Source organism: Macaca mulatta, chromosome 16 (genome assembly GCF_049350105.2).
Source record: "Macaca mulatta isolate MMU2019108-1 chromosome 16, T2T-MMU8v2.0, whole genome shotgun sequence".
NCBI lineage: Eukaryota > Metazoa > Chordata > Mammalia > Primates > Cercopithecidae > Macaca > Macaca mulatta.
Genome location: NC_133421.1, coordinates 54,882,795 through 54,901,016, shown reverse-complemented (window position 1 = coordinate 54,901,016; position 18,222 = coordinate 54,882,795). Strand labels below are relative to the sequence as shown.

Here is an 18,222-nt window from a genome sequence, read left to right as displayed (position 1 = left end):
ATTTTATCAAGGGACAGTGTAAGTTGAAGACATTTCCTCAGTGTTGCCAAAATAAAAAATAAAAAAAGCTAGAGATTTTACTTCATAATTCAGGATTCCCTTCTAGTACATTTGCTCACACTGCTTAGTATTAAAAAGCATAATGCTTTTGTGGATTTTCTGACTTACTACTATATCTTCGTTTTTCTTTTATCATCTAACCTGCTAAATTGAATTAAACTCTATCTAGTATATAGTAAATCAGTAAATAGACTACAGCATTTTCCCTGATAGGATTTCAGTCTCATGGTGAGGTACCAGGAAAATTCTGGCTCAATTGTTACTGACATAGGAGGCTGTACAGTTATTTATTAGAAGACAGCCTGGGAGGAAAAGAGAAAATGGATTTATGTGATCTTGTATTGCTAAATACAGCACACTGCTGTTATCTTTTCTTTACTGCTTCCTCTGAAAGTCATCATTTCAATGCACTAATCTTTTAAACAGCCATTCAGTGGTAACTGGGCTAGAACTTTGCTAAGGGGTCACATTCACCAACCTGACAGTTATATATTTACAAAAGAAATAGCATGAATTTATTCAGCATCAAAACCTCTGCATCTTTTACCACCCAACTACATTTCACACTGTATTACCATCAGTGCACAATAATGGCTATATAAATTCCATCCAGATTCTTCATTTAATTAACTAGCATTCTTTGAACAAAAATAAAAGTGCTGTTTTTATAGAGGAATAAAAGCTGCATGAAGTGAGTGTGAAGAAGACAAATCATCAAATTAGTTATTCTTCATTGCAGCTATGGAGAATTTTCTGCCCTTCCTCTTTCTCTTTAGAGGCTTTTTTTTTTTTTTTTTTTTTTTTTAGCTTGATTGAATGAAAAATGGAGAGTGAAGCAGCTTCAAATACACCTATTATAATGACCACATCATAAGCTCAGCCAGGACTGGGCAGTGATAATATTGTCATCTAAAAGTGATTTTTAAAAAATATTTTCTGTAGTAGGCAGGGTAGTACAGCATAGTAGCCAAGAACGTGAACTTTATAACTAGACTGCCAAATCTTAGCTCTGTCACTTATTAGGTTTGTGATTCTGAGTTAGTTACTTAACTTTCCTGTGCATCAATGTCCTGTCTATAAAATGCAGATAATAATAGGAGGATAATAATAGACACATCCATGGCAGTGTGTGGATAAACTGAGATGATGGATGTAAAACATTGAGAATAGTACTGGCACATAGCCAGCCATTACCTCCTGTATGCACGGCAGCAGTCTGGTGTGAAGTTGATCCAGCTGTGTCACTAGAGACTCTCTTGATCATCTGAATGAAATTGACTGATGTGGTAGACTAGGTTAATGTACCTATCTTTTCCAGATATTTCTTTCCAAAAGTATTCTTTTATTATAAAACAATTACTTTCAGATACAAGGAAATAAAGTTCTTTGAGTCAAGGGCATAGAAGGCAATCGGTTGACCACATCTCTCCATCTGGCACCCTGCTGCCAAATTTAGCTTTCTAAAGCACTGTTTTCTCATATCATTTTCTGCTCAGAAACCTTCAAGTCTTCTTCAGACTCAAGCTCCTTTCCCGTCATGCCTGCCATTTCTATCAGAGCCTGACTCCCTCCCTTGGCACGACCTTTTTTTGTCCATTACTCCCCTATAGCAAGTCTCTACTCCAATCATAATTGATCTAGTATTGTTTCCCAGTGTGACACATTTCTGCTTGTCTCTCTTCCTTTGTTCACATGGTTCTCTTTTGTAACATCCTCTTTTATTCATCCATTTATCTAAGTCATACCTGATATTCTAAGTTGAGACAGAAAAGGAGAGGTTATCTTTTACCCTTTTGTATTTTTGTCATAAACATATTTGCTGCATGCAGTGGCTGCTAAATAAATGCTATTGATGAACTATCCTATTGGCTTTACCTTCAAACTATATTTAGAATCTAACTGCTTCACACCAACTCCACCACTATCACCCTTATAGAAGCTACAGTTAATTTTTTGCCTGTCTCCTTTTTCTTCTCCCTGCTTCCAGCCTTGCCCACCATCTACAGTCTATTCTCAACACAGCAGCAAAAGTAACATTTTTAAAATTTAAGTCAGATCACATTGATTCTCTGCTCAAAACCCTCCAATCATTTCCTGTCTCACCCTGAGTAAAACGAAAGTCCTTGCAACGGCCTACAAATTCTCTTAGCCTCTGCCACTTCACTCTACCTCCATCCCTATATTCACTCTTGTTACCACTCTGCCCTCATGTCTTACTACTCCCCTCTTCCTGGACCCTACCACTCCTACCTCTGCTACACTGGCTTCCTTGCTGTTCTCTGGAAGATGTAAAGCACAACTCCATCTCAGGGCCTTCATGAAAACTGTTCCCTCTTCCTAGAAAGCTTCTCCTTGGGAAATCCTGACTCCATTCCTCCTGCAGGTCTCTGGTCAGTTATCTTCTCAATGAGACATTTACGTCTCATCCCTGATTTACTGCCTGTCTCCCCAAACTTAGAGTGTAAATTCCAAAGAGCAAGAGGGAAGGCTTTTTGTCTATATTGTTTAGTGTCTACCCCCAGTACCTGAAACAGAACCTGACACATAGTAAATACTTAATAAATCAGTATTGAATGTATGAATGAAAAACTGACCCTTAAGAATATGCCAGCGTTCCTAACCCTCCCAGCACTTCAAATGTATTTAGGCTCAAACAAAAGCAAATGTCCCTTAACAGCTCTGAAAAAATTAAAATAGCCATAGTTTAATATTAGCCATGGCAATTGGAGCAGAAAGTTCTATCACAGAGAAAAGAGATTTCTGCATCAAGTAAATAAAAAGAAATGGCTTACAGTATAAGAAGTGCCATATTAAATTATATTGGTATCCTGGGGGACTTTCTTTGACCCAGTCCCGAAGTACATTTTTTTCCCTCCAACTACATTTTGAGAGAGCAAGTGGTTTTGGCTACCCTATCCTCTTCCTAAGGTGGAGGGTATAGCTGTATGAGGAGTTTTTGTTTTTTCATTTAGAAGCAGAGTAAAACAGTAGAAAGACAGCATTAATGATGCAGTCAGGCAGACCTAGTTTCAGATTCTGGCTGTGTGTGCTTGAACAGGTCATATAACTTCTCTGAGTCTGTTTGCTTGTGTATGAAATGTTTTTTGGTAATGTCTTTCTCTCAATATTGTTTTAAAGATTAAGTAAGAAAAGACATGTGAAGCACCTGGGACATAACATGTGTTTAATAAATGTCTTGTGAGCATTGCATTCAACAACACAATTATGTACTTTGCTACTAAATGCTACCTTTTGACTTAAACCGAAAGTGAGAAGTAGTAGATAGATTGATGTCCCTGAGATAACTTTGGCCTCCGGAACTTGGTCCATGGAGAAGCCCCATAACACTACTACAAATCTCTCCGCAGCATCTGATGACACTACAAGAGCCTTTTTAGAACATGAGTCCTACCACCTACTTGAGTTTTGTTGTAGCCTACTCTTTTTATCTTTTGAGCCCATTCTTATTCTTCTGTTTTCCATTTTCAACTCTTCTACATCCTTTATTTTCAAAATGTTATGCTAGGTATATGAAGTCAAGAGTTTCCATACTGAAATCAACAAAGGAAAAAGTAAGATCAGGCAACTACCTCATATAATAAAATAACATAACTATTAATTTTCAAATTAAAAAATAAAAAAAATATGTATATTGACTTTTTGGAATTGTAACTTCCAGAGCAGGGAAAATATTTTGTGTAAACCTCGGAAGTATTTCTTACATATTTTTTAAATGACATTAATTTTGAAATCTTTAGGAAGCAAAAGCTGTAGTTGAAGAAACAAGAGCCCTGCGTAGTCGGATTCATCTTGCTGAAGCTGCGCAGAGACAGGCACATGGAATGGAAATGGACTATGAAGAAGTGATCCGTCTGTTAGAGGCCAAGATTACAGAGTTAAAGGCTCAGCTTGCTGATTATTCTGACCAAAATAAAGTAAGCAAAGCAGTCATCTCTTCCAGTTACCATGGTTTCCTTGCCGTTGTCATGTATCCTGTTTTCATTTTCTTTTCATCTGCTCTTCTAAACTAGGTCAATGTTTGTCTTCTATTATTCAATGATAGGATGCTGTGTCCTGATGGGGGTAATGTAAAGGTCTTGAGCCTTCCTTTATCCAGATGGCTTTGGGATGGAAAAGCATGTGCCCCAAATTTATTTAGGTCATCGGTCAACATTGTTCAATTCAGGTATTAAGTCCTGGAACTCTTTAACATTTAGTTGATTACACTGGTTTTTTTCTTTTGTTTCTAAACTTGCTAATTTATTTTATGGGAATGGGAGGAGGGGAGTCTAGGAATGGGTATGCTCTTTGATTAGAGCATTCAAGGAAGCATAAAAGTGAAAGAATGTTTGCCTAATGCCTAGATAATTAATGGGAAGAAACTGAGTTTGAATTTTTTTTAATGTACGGTGTACTAAAATAGTTTCCAATAGATGATTTTCCAGTTTCAATAGCAAAATACTGAATTTTTTTCAGAAGCCAGTGTGAACTTTTTGTTGTTGTTGTTGTTGACACAGAGTTTTGCTCTTGTCACCCAGGCTGGAGTGCAATGGCGTGGTCTCGGCTCACTGCAACCTCCGCCTCCCAGGTTCAAGTGATTCTGCTGCCTCAACCTCCCAAGTAACTGGGGTTACAGACACCCACCACCACACCCAGCTATTTTTTTTGTGTTTTTGTGGAGACAGGGATTCATCATCTTGGCCAGGCTGGTCTGCCCTCCTGACCTCAGGTGATCCACCCACCTCGGCCTTCCAAAGTGCTGGGATTACAGGCATGAGCCACCGCGCCTGGACAGTGCAAAGTTTTTTATGCAAATTTTTTTACGTAATACATACTATATTCAGTGAAGAGGCTTCAAAAAACTATAATAGTCATATATATTTTTACTTTACTGAATTAAGGTAGAAAATCGAATAAATTGAAATAAATATTCATACATTTGTTCACTTATAAACATAACTGGTTATTTATATCTCAAATCCAATCAGTTTCTAAGAGAACATAAAGCAAATCTGAATAATTTATGACTATTTATTTAAACATTAAAAGGTTAAATACTTTAAATATACCACATGAAAATGAAACTGGTGTTAGAAATGCAAACTACCAAAGAAAATTTGAAATCTGTTAAAAGTCAGTAGACTATTTCTCACATCTGTTCACTTAAACCAATTCCACAAGAAGGCTGAAGTTCCCATCACCCTTTGATAATACCACAAGGCCAAGAGGAAAACATTTAGTTGACAAAGCAGCAATATTTAGGAATATTACATATTTGTTATTTGTGACCTAGTATTTACATTCTGAAAATAGATATGTGATTATGTTATGTAGCTTTAGCCTGAGTATAAAAATACTTTGAGATTTATCACAATATCAAAAGTATTATTTATTACGGTTACTCTTGAAGTGAAAAATCAAGAGTGTTTAATATTTTAATTTTAAATAATATAACTTTCAAGAAAGTTCACATGAAATTATTCATTGTTTTTTGTTTTTTTTTTTAAGCTTGGGTTATTTGTAATCTCTTCCAGCTCTTAACTGAGAAACATTTTTGTCCTAAGTTGCCTGGTAATATAATTAATTCAGTTTTTCTCTCTTTTATCATAATCGGGTTCTCATGCCATTTCTCTTAACAAGACTCTAAGCCAGTAACCTGTCTCTGAAAACAGTCTTTAAAAAGTCTCTTTAAAGAGCTATTAATATGAGCATCTCAACATTCAACATTTTCTAAACCCAGTATCAGTGGAAAAAAAGAAGGAAACCTTTTTTTTTTTTTTTTTTTTTTGAATCGTGAGATTGCTTAAAGAGACATTGACCAAGATATTACAGAATTAAGATTCAAGTGTCTATTTGTAGGATAACAGATTCTTTTTGTAACAATACTTTTATTTTTCATTATAACTTTTTCTTTATGTTATTTATTTATTTATTTACCTTTTGGAGTTTTTATTCACCTTCAACGTAAGAAATAAAACATTACTAGTACCTTTGAAGACCCACAGTGTTTCTTTCCAGTTGCATCTCCCACCCTTTCCCTCAGAGAGAACCACTTTCTTGGATTTATTGTTAACCATTTTCTTGAAAATTTTAGTACTTGTGTATATATTCCTTAACAATATGTTGTTTAGTTTTACCTGTTTATCAACTTTATATAAGTAGAAATATACTCTATGTATGATTCTGACCTGCTTTTCTTCACTCAACATTTTGTTTTTGCATTTCATCTCTTTGAAGTTTTTAGCTAGTTCATGTCTTCTCATTGTTTCTTTGTACTCTATTGTGTGGATATACTACAGTGTAATTATCCATTCTGTATTTGATGGACAGTGCAATTGTTTCTGTTCTCTTCTGTTATAAATGGTGCTAAGAACATTTTAGTACGTGTATCCTGCTCCACATGTGTAATAGTTACCTGCTAGGAATAGAATTGCTAAGTTGAATAATTGTAAGTTTGGCTTTACTAGGTAATGCCTACTTATGCTTCAAAGTATTTGAACTAATTTGTACTCCCACCAGTAATGAATAAGAATTATTGTTTACCCCACATGCTTGCTGATGCTTTGTTTTATTTTACTTTTATCAATCTGGTAGTTATAATACGTGTTGTCATTATAGTTTAATTTGAATCTCCCTGGTTACTAATGGCTTTGAGACAGTGATATGCTGGGACCAACTGACACTAGCTCATGAGAGCTGATTGCATGCATCTCTTCTCAACTCCATGTACAGTGATATCAGGTTGGTAGCTTGAAATCAGCCATAATGGGGTTATTTCTACCCATAAATGTTATAAACCAAGGTTTCCTCCTCCCTGGTAGCCAGTTGAGCATATATTTATCTCTTTATTAGGCATTTGTGTTTCTTCGTGAAATGCTTCTTCATATCTTTTGACCCTTTTTCCCGTGGATTAGTTATCTTTTTCATATAGATGTGTAGTGATTCTTCTGGTTACTAATCCTTTGTTAAATTATATGTTATGAAAATATTCTTCCAAATTTCTAGCTTGCCTTTTCACTGTATGGTAAAATGGACAGGAGTTTTTAATTTTCGTGTAGACTAACTTAAAATCTTTACCCTCATGTGTCTTTTTAGAAGTCCTTCCATTTTCAAGGATATAAAGATATTCTTTTATATGTGCCTCTAAAAGTTTTAAATTTTGATCCTTCTGTAATTGGTTTTGTGGCAGTGTATGAGGTGAGGATCCATTTCATTCTTTGTTTATTCAAAATGAATAACTATGTCATCACCATGTTTAAAAAGCCCCTTCTTTCCTAGGTGATCTACAAAATAATCTCAGTCATATATCAAGATTTCATATGTGTATGAATCTGAGGTTCTCTATTCTCTTTTGTTGGTCAATGTATATTCCTCTGTGAATAACACATGGTGTTGCTTACTGTATCTTTTACAGTAAGTCTTGATCTCTGATCATCCTGCCTAATTCTTTTTCTTCAGAAATGTGTTGGTTACATGACCCTTTGATTTTTTATTATCTATTTTAGATTCAGCTTATCAATTCCATCAAAAGAAAAAAACGTATCGGAATTTTCACTGACAATGTATTAAATATGTAGATTAAATTGGGAAGAATTTACATATTTATGATTTTCTTTATTTATGAACACCACTGAGGCACAGAAAGGTTACTTTCATTGTGACCAGATAATCTAGTTTATAGAATAATAACTGTTCGAAATTTGTTGACATTTGCCTCATGGCTTACCTTGGAGTCTGTTTACAAATGTTCAAAGAAAGCTTGAAAAGTCTGTTTACAAATGTTCAAAGTAAGCTTGAAAATAATTCTGAACTTGTTGGATGCTGTTGTTCTATATAATCCACTAAATCAGGGTCATTAATTGTGGGGTTCAGTTCTTCTCTGTTCATATTAATTTGTCTGCTACAGCCATCATTTACTCATAAAAGTGTGGCAAAATCTCCCTTTTGGCTTCTCTTTTTAAAATTGTTTTGTATATACTTTGAAGTAATGTTTTTAGGTGCATACAAGCTTGGAATTGTGTTATAATTCTTTTATGAAAATGTCATGACTCTTCAATCTAGTAATCCTCTCTACCCCTTAATGCTTATTTTTGATTGATAATAAATAGTAACACCAGCTTTCTTTTAGTTGGTATTTGTCTAAATACCATACATTTACTTTCAACTTTTCAATACATTTTAATTGTATCTATAGTAAATAACATGTAGCTGGATTTTTTTCCCATCTTACTAATTTTTGACCTTTAATTGGAAAGACCTTCCTATCTACACTTTTTTATTTGCTCATGCACTTGGCCTGATTTCTGCCCTCTTATTTTGTACATTTTATTTTCCCCATGTGCTCTAGTTTGTAATTTCCTGCCTTTTCTAATTTTTTTTATTGGTTCAGATTTCTCCTATGTCACCTTGCCCCATTACAATCATTCCTCTCTGTTGTTTTCGAAGTTACACATTCTGTTTCTAATTTTTAATGATTATCCTAGAAATTTTAACATTCTAATTTAACTTCAATTATAAAATTAATCAGTACCTTTTTTCTCTTCTTCTAAATATTACAAGCACTTTAGAACACAAATCCAATCATCCCTCCTGACTTAATTTCCATTTTTAGCAGTATTTTAGTTCTTTCTTTTAAGACCACAGATTAGACATTATTTGTTTTGTGTGGTCAGCATTTGCTTAATAGACTCCATGTTTAACATTTTCTGTTAAACGTTCTTACATCTCAGACCTTCTCACTTTGTTGCTTTCTTCATGAGTATGTATTTTAGAAATTCATGTAGTAAGGATCTGATGATAAAAGCTCTCCACATTTTATTTGTCTGAAGAATATCTTTATTCAACTCTTGTTCTTGAAATATATTTTTGCTACATTTAGAATGTTAAGTTGGCATTTAATATCTTTCACTGTTTTTATTTCATGTCTGTGATGTCAGCTGTCAATCTGTCATTTGTTTGCAATCTGTTTCCTTCTATATGATTTTAAGATCTCTTTGGCTTCAGTGTTCAGCAGTTTGACTATGATGAATCATGTGTTGACTTCTTTAATGTGTACTGTTTGGGATTCATTGAGCTTCCCAATTCGAAGAGCAATGTCTTCTGCCATTTCTGGAAATCACTAAGCTATTATCCTGAGTGATTTCTCTTTCATTCTTTGTATTTGTTCTTATGTAATTCAGATTGGATGTGTGCTATAGCTTCTACTGGCTGTTTTCTCTTTACCTTTTCTCCCCATTTATATTTCAATTTTTGTCTTTCTGTTCCATTATGAGAAGTTTCTTTACCTCTGTGGTCAAGTTCACCCATTCTCTTTACAGTTGTATCTAATTGGATGTCAAATCTATAAATAAAGTTTCTAATGTAGTTATGTTACATTTTTATTTTTGAGATTTATTTTTTATGTTATCTGGATCTATTTCAGTAGTTTCTTGTGTATTATACTTTCAATTCCCTCTTATCTTTAAAAACATATTAAACATAATTGCTTTATATTCTGTATCTGCTCACTTAAATATCTGCTGTCTTTATAGATCTGATACTGTACTTTATTTCCTTCAGTTAGTTTTCATTCATAGAGCTTATTTTCTCATATGTTTAGTGATTTTTGCTTGTGTCTGTGAGGTCATGTTCTATCAATGCATTATAAATGGGAATTCTTTGAGCTCCAAGTTTTAGAAATCTCTCTCCAGAGTTTTGTGTTTGCTTCTGCTAGCCTAGGACCAATTTAAACCAAAATTTCGGCATATGGCTTTTTAGGCCACACAGATAATGTAAGTTCTGGCCCCAAACCTGCGTGAGTGGGGACTTTTGGTTAGGAATTATTCTGGAGAAACTTTTTTACTCAAGTCACCTGAGCCATCATCAAAACACTGTTTACCTCTGTGAAGTTTACTACTTCCTCGTTCCCATTAAGGTTCTTCTGTTTTCCATTTGTGACTGTTGAGACCCCAAACTGTAGGCCACCAGGGATCAGCATATACCCTCTAAGCAAATTATGCTTCAGTGCTGTCTTACCCCAGTGGGTTCACTTGGCATTGCTGTTGCATGTCTCCATGGAATTCCTTTACGTCCTTGCTAGCTTTGTCTTACTTCGTGTGTGTGTGTGTGTGTGTGTGTGTGTGTGTGTGTGTGTGTGTGTGTGTATCCAGCATTTTTAGTTGTGTTAAATTGGTAGAGGTTTCTGTCAGCATCTGGTAAGACACATTGCAAAAAAAAAGAAAAACCCATAAACTAATTTAAATGTATTTTACTATAAGAATCAATGAACTCATATACAGCTTATCTCATAAAACTTGCAGCATCTCCATGCAAATTAACTTTTAAATATGCAGTTAATTTCATGTTCCCCAAATCAAAATATATGTACAGTAAGAGAAAAAAATAATTTTGTAATATTGAATAATAGGGATCAGTAATATAAAAATGAAGAAATGTGTAAATGTTCCTTTTGATATCTCTGCAGGAAAGTGTTCAGGATTTAAAAAAGAGAATCATGGTACTTGACTGCCAATTACGAAAATCAGAAATGGCTCGAAAAACTTTTGAGGCATCTACTGAAAAGCTTCTTCATTTTATAGAGGCAAGTTTTTCTGTTCTATTACGTTCATCTTTAAAAAATATATAGGCAACTGGCATATAGATAAATGTTACTGTATTTGGTACCTAGTGAAACATTCTCTAGTCTCAGAGCAGCAATGCTGACTTGTGATCAGATTTAGAACTGCATAGATGTTGAAAAGATTGGCTCACATTTTATAGATTGTTTAGAGAAATAGTTGACACAAGGTAATGTGATTCCAAATATATACTATATTAATGAATAGTTTAATAAAAATCCTGATAATGTATAAACATTATTTGATAGCTATTTACCTTATAAAGAAATGTTTTATAGCTGTTATATTTCTGAGTAAAATTGCATGTTAGTTCAATTGTTTCCCCCACCCCCATGTAATAGAAACATCAGTTTAATCCGTGGACAGAGGAGGTTGTAAATATTAATCAAGAAAAGATCTTTTTTAAAAACTTTCAAACTTATATATCTCCTTCACCATCTTGTTTGTTGCTAGGCAATTCAAGAAGTATTTTCTGATAATTCTACTCCTTTATCAAATTTAAGGTAAGAAAATTTAAGTGCTTTTTACAGAATATGGATAGTGATTAAATTCTTCATCTGGTCATTGTGACTCAAATAGTAAAAATCTCTTCAATAGTCCTAAGATGCTGCATAACTCCCATTGGATGCCATCATATGGAAATAGGTGCAAGAACATGTTGTTTTGGGTCCCATCTCTATTAAAGAAATTCCTGGAGGTATTTAGTCAATCATTGTAACCTTGTAATCTAAAATTGTGGTAGGAACCACCTATCCTGTCTTTGTCAAAAATTCTATAAAGATGAGATTAACTTGAAATTCTTTTTTTTTTTTTTTTTTTTTGAGACGGAGTCTTGCTCTGTCGCCCAGGCTGGGGTGCAGTGGCCGGATCTCAGCTCACTGCAAGCTCCACCTCCCGGGTTTACGCCATTCTCCTGCCTCAGCCTCCTGAGTAGCTGGGACTACAGGCGCCCGCCACCTCGCCCGGCTAGTTTTTTGTATTTTTTAGTAGAGATGGGGTTTCACCGTGTTAGCCAGGATGGTCTCGATCTCCTGACCTCGTGATCCACCCGTCTCGGCCTCCCAAAGTGCTGGGATTACAGGCTTGAGCCACCGCGCCCGGCCGAAATTCTTTAATTGTCCTGCATATGAATAAAAGTTACTGGTCACAGGTTCACTACTAAAGGTTAGACTCAACACAGCAGACTAGTTGTTCTGGCAAACAGAATTTTGGAAAACATATTCATGCAATCATTTTCTTTCATTTTCATCTCTCAGTAGATATAAACAAAAGAAATATATTTGGAGAGTATACCTGTATTGTGTCATTATTCATAATACGTTTTGGATTTAAAGTTTCTTACTAGAAGCTGCAAACATACCAATCAAATTTATTTATTTCAAACCACAAGTTTATGGTCATTTTGATACATGATGAAAGACATTTATAAAAGAAAGATTCTTGTTTATGCATTTCCAAAGTAATTTTTTTCTGATCTCATAATAGCTGCCACTAGTCCTAGATACATCTTCTACTTCTAGCAACATACGCTTGCAGAAACAGGTAGACTCAATGAGGTCAGGTGTGGTGGCGCATGCCTGTAATGCGAGTATTTTGGGAGGCTGAGGCAGGAGGATCACTTGAGCCCAGGAGTTTGAGACAAGCAACATAGTGGTACATAGTGGGGCCCCATCTCTACAAAAAAAAAATAGCCAGATGTGATGGCACATTCCTATATTCCTGGCTACTTGGGAGGCTGAGATAGGAGGATTGTTGGAGCCCAGGAGCTCCAGGAGATTGAGGCTGCAATGAGCTGTGATCATACCACTGCACTCCAGCCGGGATAACATAGTGACACCCTGCCTCAGAAAATAAATAAATACTCTACCCTTTACTGTGATAACAGCAGCTTAATAAATGAAGATATTTTGGTCCGCATAGCATTTTTTAATTTAGAAGAATATTTATAATTCACTTCTAAACTCATTTTAGTGTAATGTTTTGCTTCTTATGATGAAGGGATCTGACATGTCTTCTTACTCTCCATGCTGCTTATGATACAAGAAAACTCTGTGAATTTCATGATTTTTACTCTCAGTAAGGATCTTAAAATAATCAGTAATCATATTTATTTCTTATATGGGTTAAGTGTGTCACCCACCCTCAGCTTTCCAAGGTCTTAGTTTTACCTTGACTAATAATTCAAAAGTTTTGTTTTAAAAATTAAGGTTAAAATGGCTATGTGAAAGCCAGAGCCTGCCCTTGCCTTAAACTGCTTCATGGAAAAAAAGACGACTTTAAATAGCTACATCAAGCAACATTTCATGATGTCTTAGTAAATTAAACACTAGTAAAATCTGGTACAGTCATTTCAATATAGCATATCTTCTACATGGATATTGGCCTTGGTCATTCAACACAGAATAAAGGCTATGTATTTGAATTTGAGAATTGATGCTTTTGTTTCACTTTGTGAATTAATATCATTATGCTTAGGAAGATGGACTATAAATAATGACAATTTTGTCATCAGTTTAAAATTGTTTTTTTTCAAGTAAGTTTTAGTGGTTTTTTTGAGGAAAACATTTGATTTTTAATTAGATCAGAATGCATTCATTTTAGGTGACATTTGCATTTCTTAGAAGTGATATAAATGCTCTAGGCTGTTTTTGATTCGAGGCAAAAAATGGAATAGTTTAAGAGAGAATTTCAGGAGCAAATACATATATTGAATTTATATTTAATATTACTAGAAGTAATAATAAATGTATTTTAATAAAGTCATGTTTATGTGTTTATTTTGAATTTATATGGAACTAAATAAAATTATATCATATTAGCAAAACAGAAGCACTCACAAAATCAGCCCAACAAATGATTTAGGAGACAGGTCATCCTTCTATTACTTCTTTCTCATACATGAAGTCAACCTAATTTTAAAATATTTCTACTTATTATGTAGTAAATAATTGAAGACAGAAATATTGTTTTATGTGAATTACTTCAATTTTAGTTATGTGAAATAATTTCCTCAGAAATAGAAATATTTTTGTACAAATCTATAACTAATACAACTTCAGATTTAGTAAAGATAGATGTTATTTATTGTGTAGTGAGTTCAACTTTATTTTACTGCCTTTATAGTGAAAGAAGAGCTGTGTTAGCTTCTCAGACTTCCCTCACACCGCTGGGAAGGAATGGACGTAACATCCCAGCAACGCTGGCGCTTGAGTCTAAGGAACTTGTTAAATCTGTTCGTGCCTTACTTGATATGGATTGTAAGTTGTCTGCATTTTTTCACTTTTAAAAAATAATTTATTTAACAAAAAAACTGAAGTCAGACAGTTGGATTGCATTATAGTGGCTTGCCTACAGCAAAATTGATACCTAATCAATAAAAATCTTGATCTACCAAGATCATAGGAGGAGAATATTTCCTTTATGTAAAGACTCAGAATGGAGCTCTAATTAAGACATGCATTTACATCTACTTCCACCCAAAGTTTCTTTGAAATGGAAGAATAAATGTAAAAATCAATCGGCAGCAGCACTGGAAACTGGAGGAGTGGAATCAGCATTGAGGAACTTGTTGTTAAATAATAATATACCACAGATAGAGTAAGATTAAACATACAGTCCAGCTGAGCAAAAGACCCCAAAACTCAAATATAACAGACAAAACTGCTCAATGAGTTAAGCAGAACCGTGGAAAAAACCCCAGGATCACAGACTGTGAATACTGGAAACAGACTCTGGGGCAGTCAGCAAGGTAGTTAATTAACTGTCTTGGAATAGCTGAACCAGTTCCCTAGTCTTCAGAGCTGCTGGCTCAGGCATATCCTCCTATGCTAGGGCCAGGAGAATACCTCTCTAAAGGAGCTACATGACCTGTCACTAGATACCTCTAGAGTCAGCATTGGGCTAGAAAGAGAAGTAAGGCAATGCTCTAAGTAACTTCCATCATCCCAACAGACAGAGAGATCCTTGGGGAAAACATAAATGATTGGACATTTTCCTCTTTATCTGTGTCTTTGTGTCTCTCCAGACACTTTTGCCTCTTTATGAATTTCAACTCCCTTTTTCTAACTATTTCTTACATACCCTTTATTTTCCTGCAATGAAAATTATAATTTACCTAACTATACCTATAATTTATAAAAATCAATGGCATGCTAATGTACTATAGAGGAGAAATAAGAGGGAGGTGATTTATAATAAAATGATATATATTTCAATATGTAAATGCTTTAGTACAACTATACTAGGATATATAATGTAGTCATCAGATGCCTGCACCTAAACAGAGAATCACCATAAATGTGGCAACCATGAATGTAGACTGATACAGAAACACTGTATTGTCATTTTAAATAGCATGAGCAGATTGTCATCAGTAATGTTCAAATGATTGTCCAAAATGGTGACCAATGGTAAAGTTCTGAAGAGAAGAAAGTAAAATCTTCCATCAATTTATATACTAGGTACAAGCCTAGGAAATGTAATGTATATTAAAACTATGCAAAAATATTTGGGGTTTATCTAAAAATGGAATTTTGTTCCAGATTTGAATAATTAAAAACAGATGTTTTACCACCATAAATCTCTAGTAGGGCATTTAAACATTATACAGGACACAGAACAATTCTTTGTTGCACAGGACTGTTGGGTGCATCCTATAATGATAGGATGTTCAGCATTCCTAGTACCCTTTCACTAAATGCCAAAAATATCCCCAAACCCTGTGACAATAGATAATGCCTCACAAATTTCCAAAAATGCCCCCTAGGTGTAATACCATTCTTAGTGGGAACCTCTATTGTTGATCCTTGTTTAAAATATGAACCAACAACCAACAATCACCTAATAGTGGTCCAAGGGTGAGAAGAACTACATAACAGGAAGATTGTGAAGAGAGAGAGAAAAAGTCTTTAATTAAATAAACATAATGTAATATTCTAATATTCTGAAGATAGCTATATTATATTCTTGAAATAAAATGGAGTTATTATCCTTAAAGAATCAATAACACATTGCATTCATAACACAGGAAGTAGTTGCATGCAATAAAGCGTTTTTTTTTTTCGAGACCGTCACGGTCTCGCTCTACTACCCAGGCTGGAGTGCAGTGGCTCAATCTCGGCTCACTGCGACCTCCTCCTCCCCCATCCCCCATCACTCCCACCCCCAGGTTCAGGTGTCTCAGCCTCTCAGGTAGCTGAGACCACAGGTGCACACCACCATGCCTGGCTATTTTTTTATTTTTAGTAGAGACAGGGTCTCTCCATGTTGCCCAGGCCTGGTCTTGAACTCCTGGACTCAAGCAATCCACCCGCCTCGGCCTCCCAAAGTGTTGGAATTACAGCCATGAGCCACCGCACCTGGCCAGAAAAGAGCTTTTAAAAGTATTTTACGTTTCCTTTTTCACTAAATGAAGATATTACTCAAAAAAAAGTTGTTTGATTATTAAATAATATAATTTATTTGAAGCACCTACCTATCACATTCCTAGCACAAAAAACATACTCGGGAGTAAGTTTTGAATTGTGGTTGAACTATAGACATAGCACTTTTTAAAAAATAAGCTGTTCCATTTACCATTGCTGCAGAACAAATCAACCCAAAAGTTAATGGCTTAAACCAGCAATTTAGTATTGTCTCTCATGGTCCTGTTGGTTAACTAACTGCACTCAGCTAGGCAGCTCATGTTAGAGCACTCTCCCGTGGTTGCAGTCAAATGTCTGTTGGGGTTGCAATCATCTGATGACTCTACTGGGCTGGACATCTAAGATGGGAGCTCATCTTTGGCTATCAACTGGAACACCTACCTATATTTGGCCTCCCTAGCATGGTGACCTCAAGGTAGTTAAACTTCTTGTGTGGTGGCTCAAGGCTCTAGCATAGGTATTTCAGTGAGCGAGACAAAAGCTGTATCAATTTTTATGACCCAGCCTCAGAAGTCACACAGCCTCACTTTCACCATATTCTGTTCATCAATGCAAATTTGAGGTGATGGGACTTAGACTCCACCCATGTATGGGAAAGTGACAAGATCTCTTTATAGAAGAGCATATAGTCAGAAGTTATTATTGTGGCCATCTTTAAAGAATAAAATGTGATACGTTTGTATATGTCAAATGCAAGTTAATTTAGTTGGGATGGCTCAGTAAACATTATTACAAGTACCCATTAATATATGGCATATTAGTAGATTAGTGTGTTAGATTTTGGTTGTTTTTCTGTCTCTTTCCTAATGTCACCTTACCTGCTAGTTGTCTTTCTGCTTGCTTCTAACATTCCACCATCCCTCTAGTTTGCCACTTTTAATCTTCCCCATGCTGGGAAATAGATGAAAAGAGAATGAGAGACAGAGAAAGAAAGATGTAAACGTCCATGTTAATTAACTATGAAAATGATGTTTTCAGTACAGTTCTGGGTATTAGATGGCTTGGCTTGGTATGGGGTAACATTCAAAGACCTCTGGGATAAGTTCTGATTTCACAACTGTGATATGGAGGATTGGAAACTATGCCTCTCATAGTGTCTACTCAATTTTCACAATAAGTATATACTTAAAAATTTGTATTACCTAATACGTTTGTAAAAATCAAATTATATGTCAAAAACTCATAAGGGCTAATTATGTGAAGAAATTCTGTGGGTTTTAGGAGGAATGAAAATAATCACTCCTAATGTGTTATGTGTAAGTTCAGAATTTTATATATCAGACATTTTTATGTTGGGGTGGCAACAGTGTAGGGAAACACCTGCATAGACATAGCCCAGTGGACATTAACATCATTAATTTTCATTACCTTGCTAACATTAACTTGAATATCTGTCAAAAATGATTATCCAAAGAAAATATTTGAAATTCAGCAGAACTTATTTCGAAGAAAATTTAAAAATTTCATCTGCACTTTTTTCCCCCAATGATAGTCAGTAATTTGCATGCTGGTTATAAATTAATTATGCAATCAGGTTTTTAAAATTTTATTTTAATTTTATTTTCAATTGACAAGTAATAATTGTATGTATGCATGGGGTACGTAGTGATATTTTGATACACATAATATATAATAGTCCGATAAGAGTAACTAGCATATCTATCATCTCAAACATTGAGCATTTCCTTGGGTTGGGAACATTAAATATCCTCCTTCTAGCTATTTCAAACTATGTAGTACATGATTGATAACTATACTCATCCTGCACTAGTATAGAGCACTAGAACTTATTCATTCTATCTAGCTGTAATTTTTTATCCTTTAACAAATCTCTCCCTATCCCCTGTTCTCCCCGTCCTTCCAGTCTCTAGTACCCTCTGTTTTACTTTTCACTTCTATGAGATCAACTTTTTTATTCATATGCGGGGACACACACACACACACACACACACACACACACCGTGTTTTCCTTATCCATTCATCTGTTGTTGGACACTAAGATTGATTCCATATATTGGCTATTGTGAATAGTGCTGCAATATACATGGCAGGATGTCTCTTCGATATGCTGACTTTCTTTTCTTTGAATAAATGCCCAGTAGTAGGATTGCTGACTCATATTG

The 18,222-nt window shown here is 34.9% G+C and overlaps 1 protein-coding gene across 4 annotated transcripts in view; it reads left to right on the top strand.

Moving 5' to 3' along the window:
• STXBP4 (syntaxin binding protein 4) overlaps positions 1 to 18,222 on the top strand; it is a 200,911-nt gene that overhangs the window by 101,026 nt on the left and 81,663 nt on the right. For 2 of the 4 annotated variants that reach the window (XR_013406489.1, XM_001102767.5), the window contains 4 exons: positions 3,819 to 3,995; positions 10,523 to 10,639; positions 11,130 to 11,179; positions 13,800 to 13,933. Coding sequence is in view for 1 of the 4 variants with exons in the window: in XM_001102767.5 (XP_001102767.3) it covers positions 3,819 to 3,995; positions 10,523 to 10,639; positions 11,130 to 11,179; positions 13,800 to 13,933 (478 nt within the window). In the remaining 3 variants the exon portion in view is untranslated. Of the gene's footprint in view, positions 1 to 3,818; positions 3,996 to 6,678; positions 6,802 to 10,522; positions 10,640 to 11,129; positions 11,180 to 13,799; positions 13,934 to 18,222 lie in introns of those variants that run through there. The other 2 variants (XR_013406488.1, XR_013406490.1) reach the window with 2 other exon arrangements.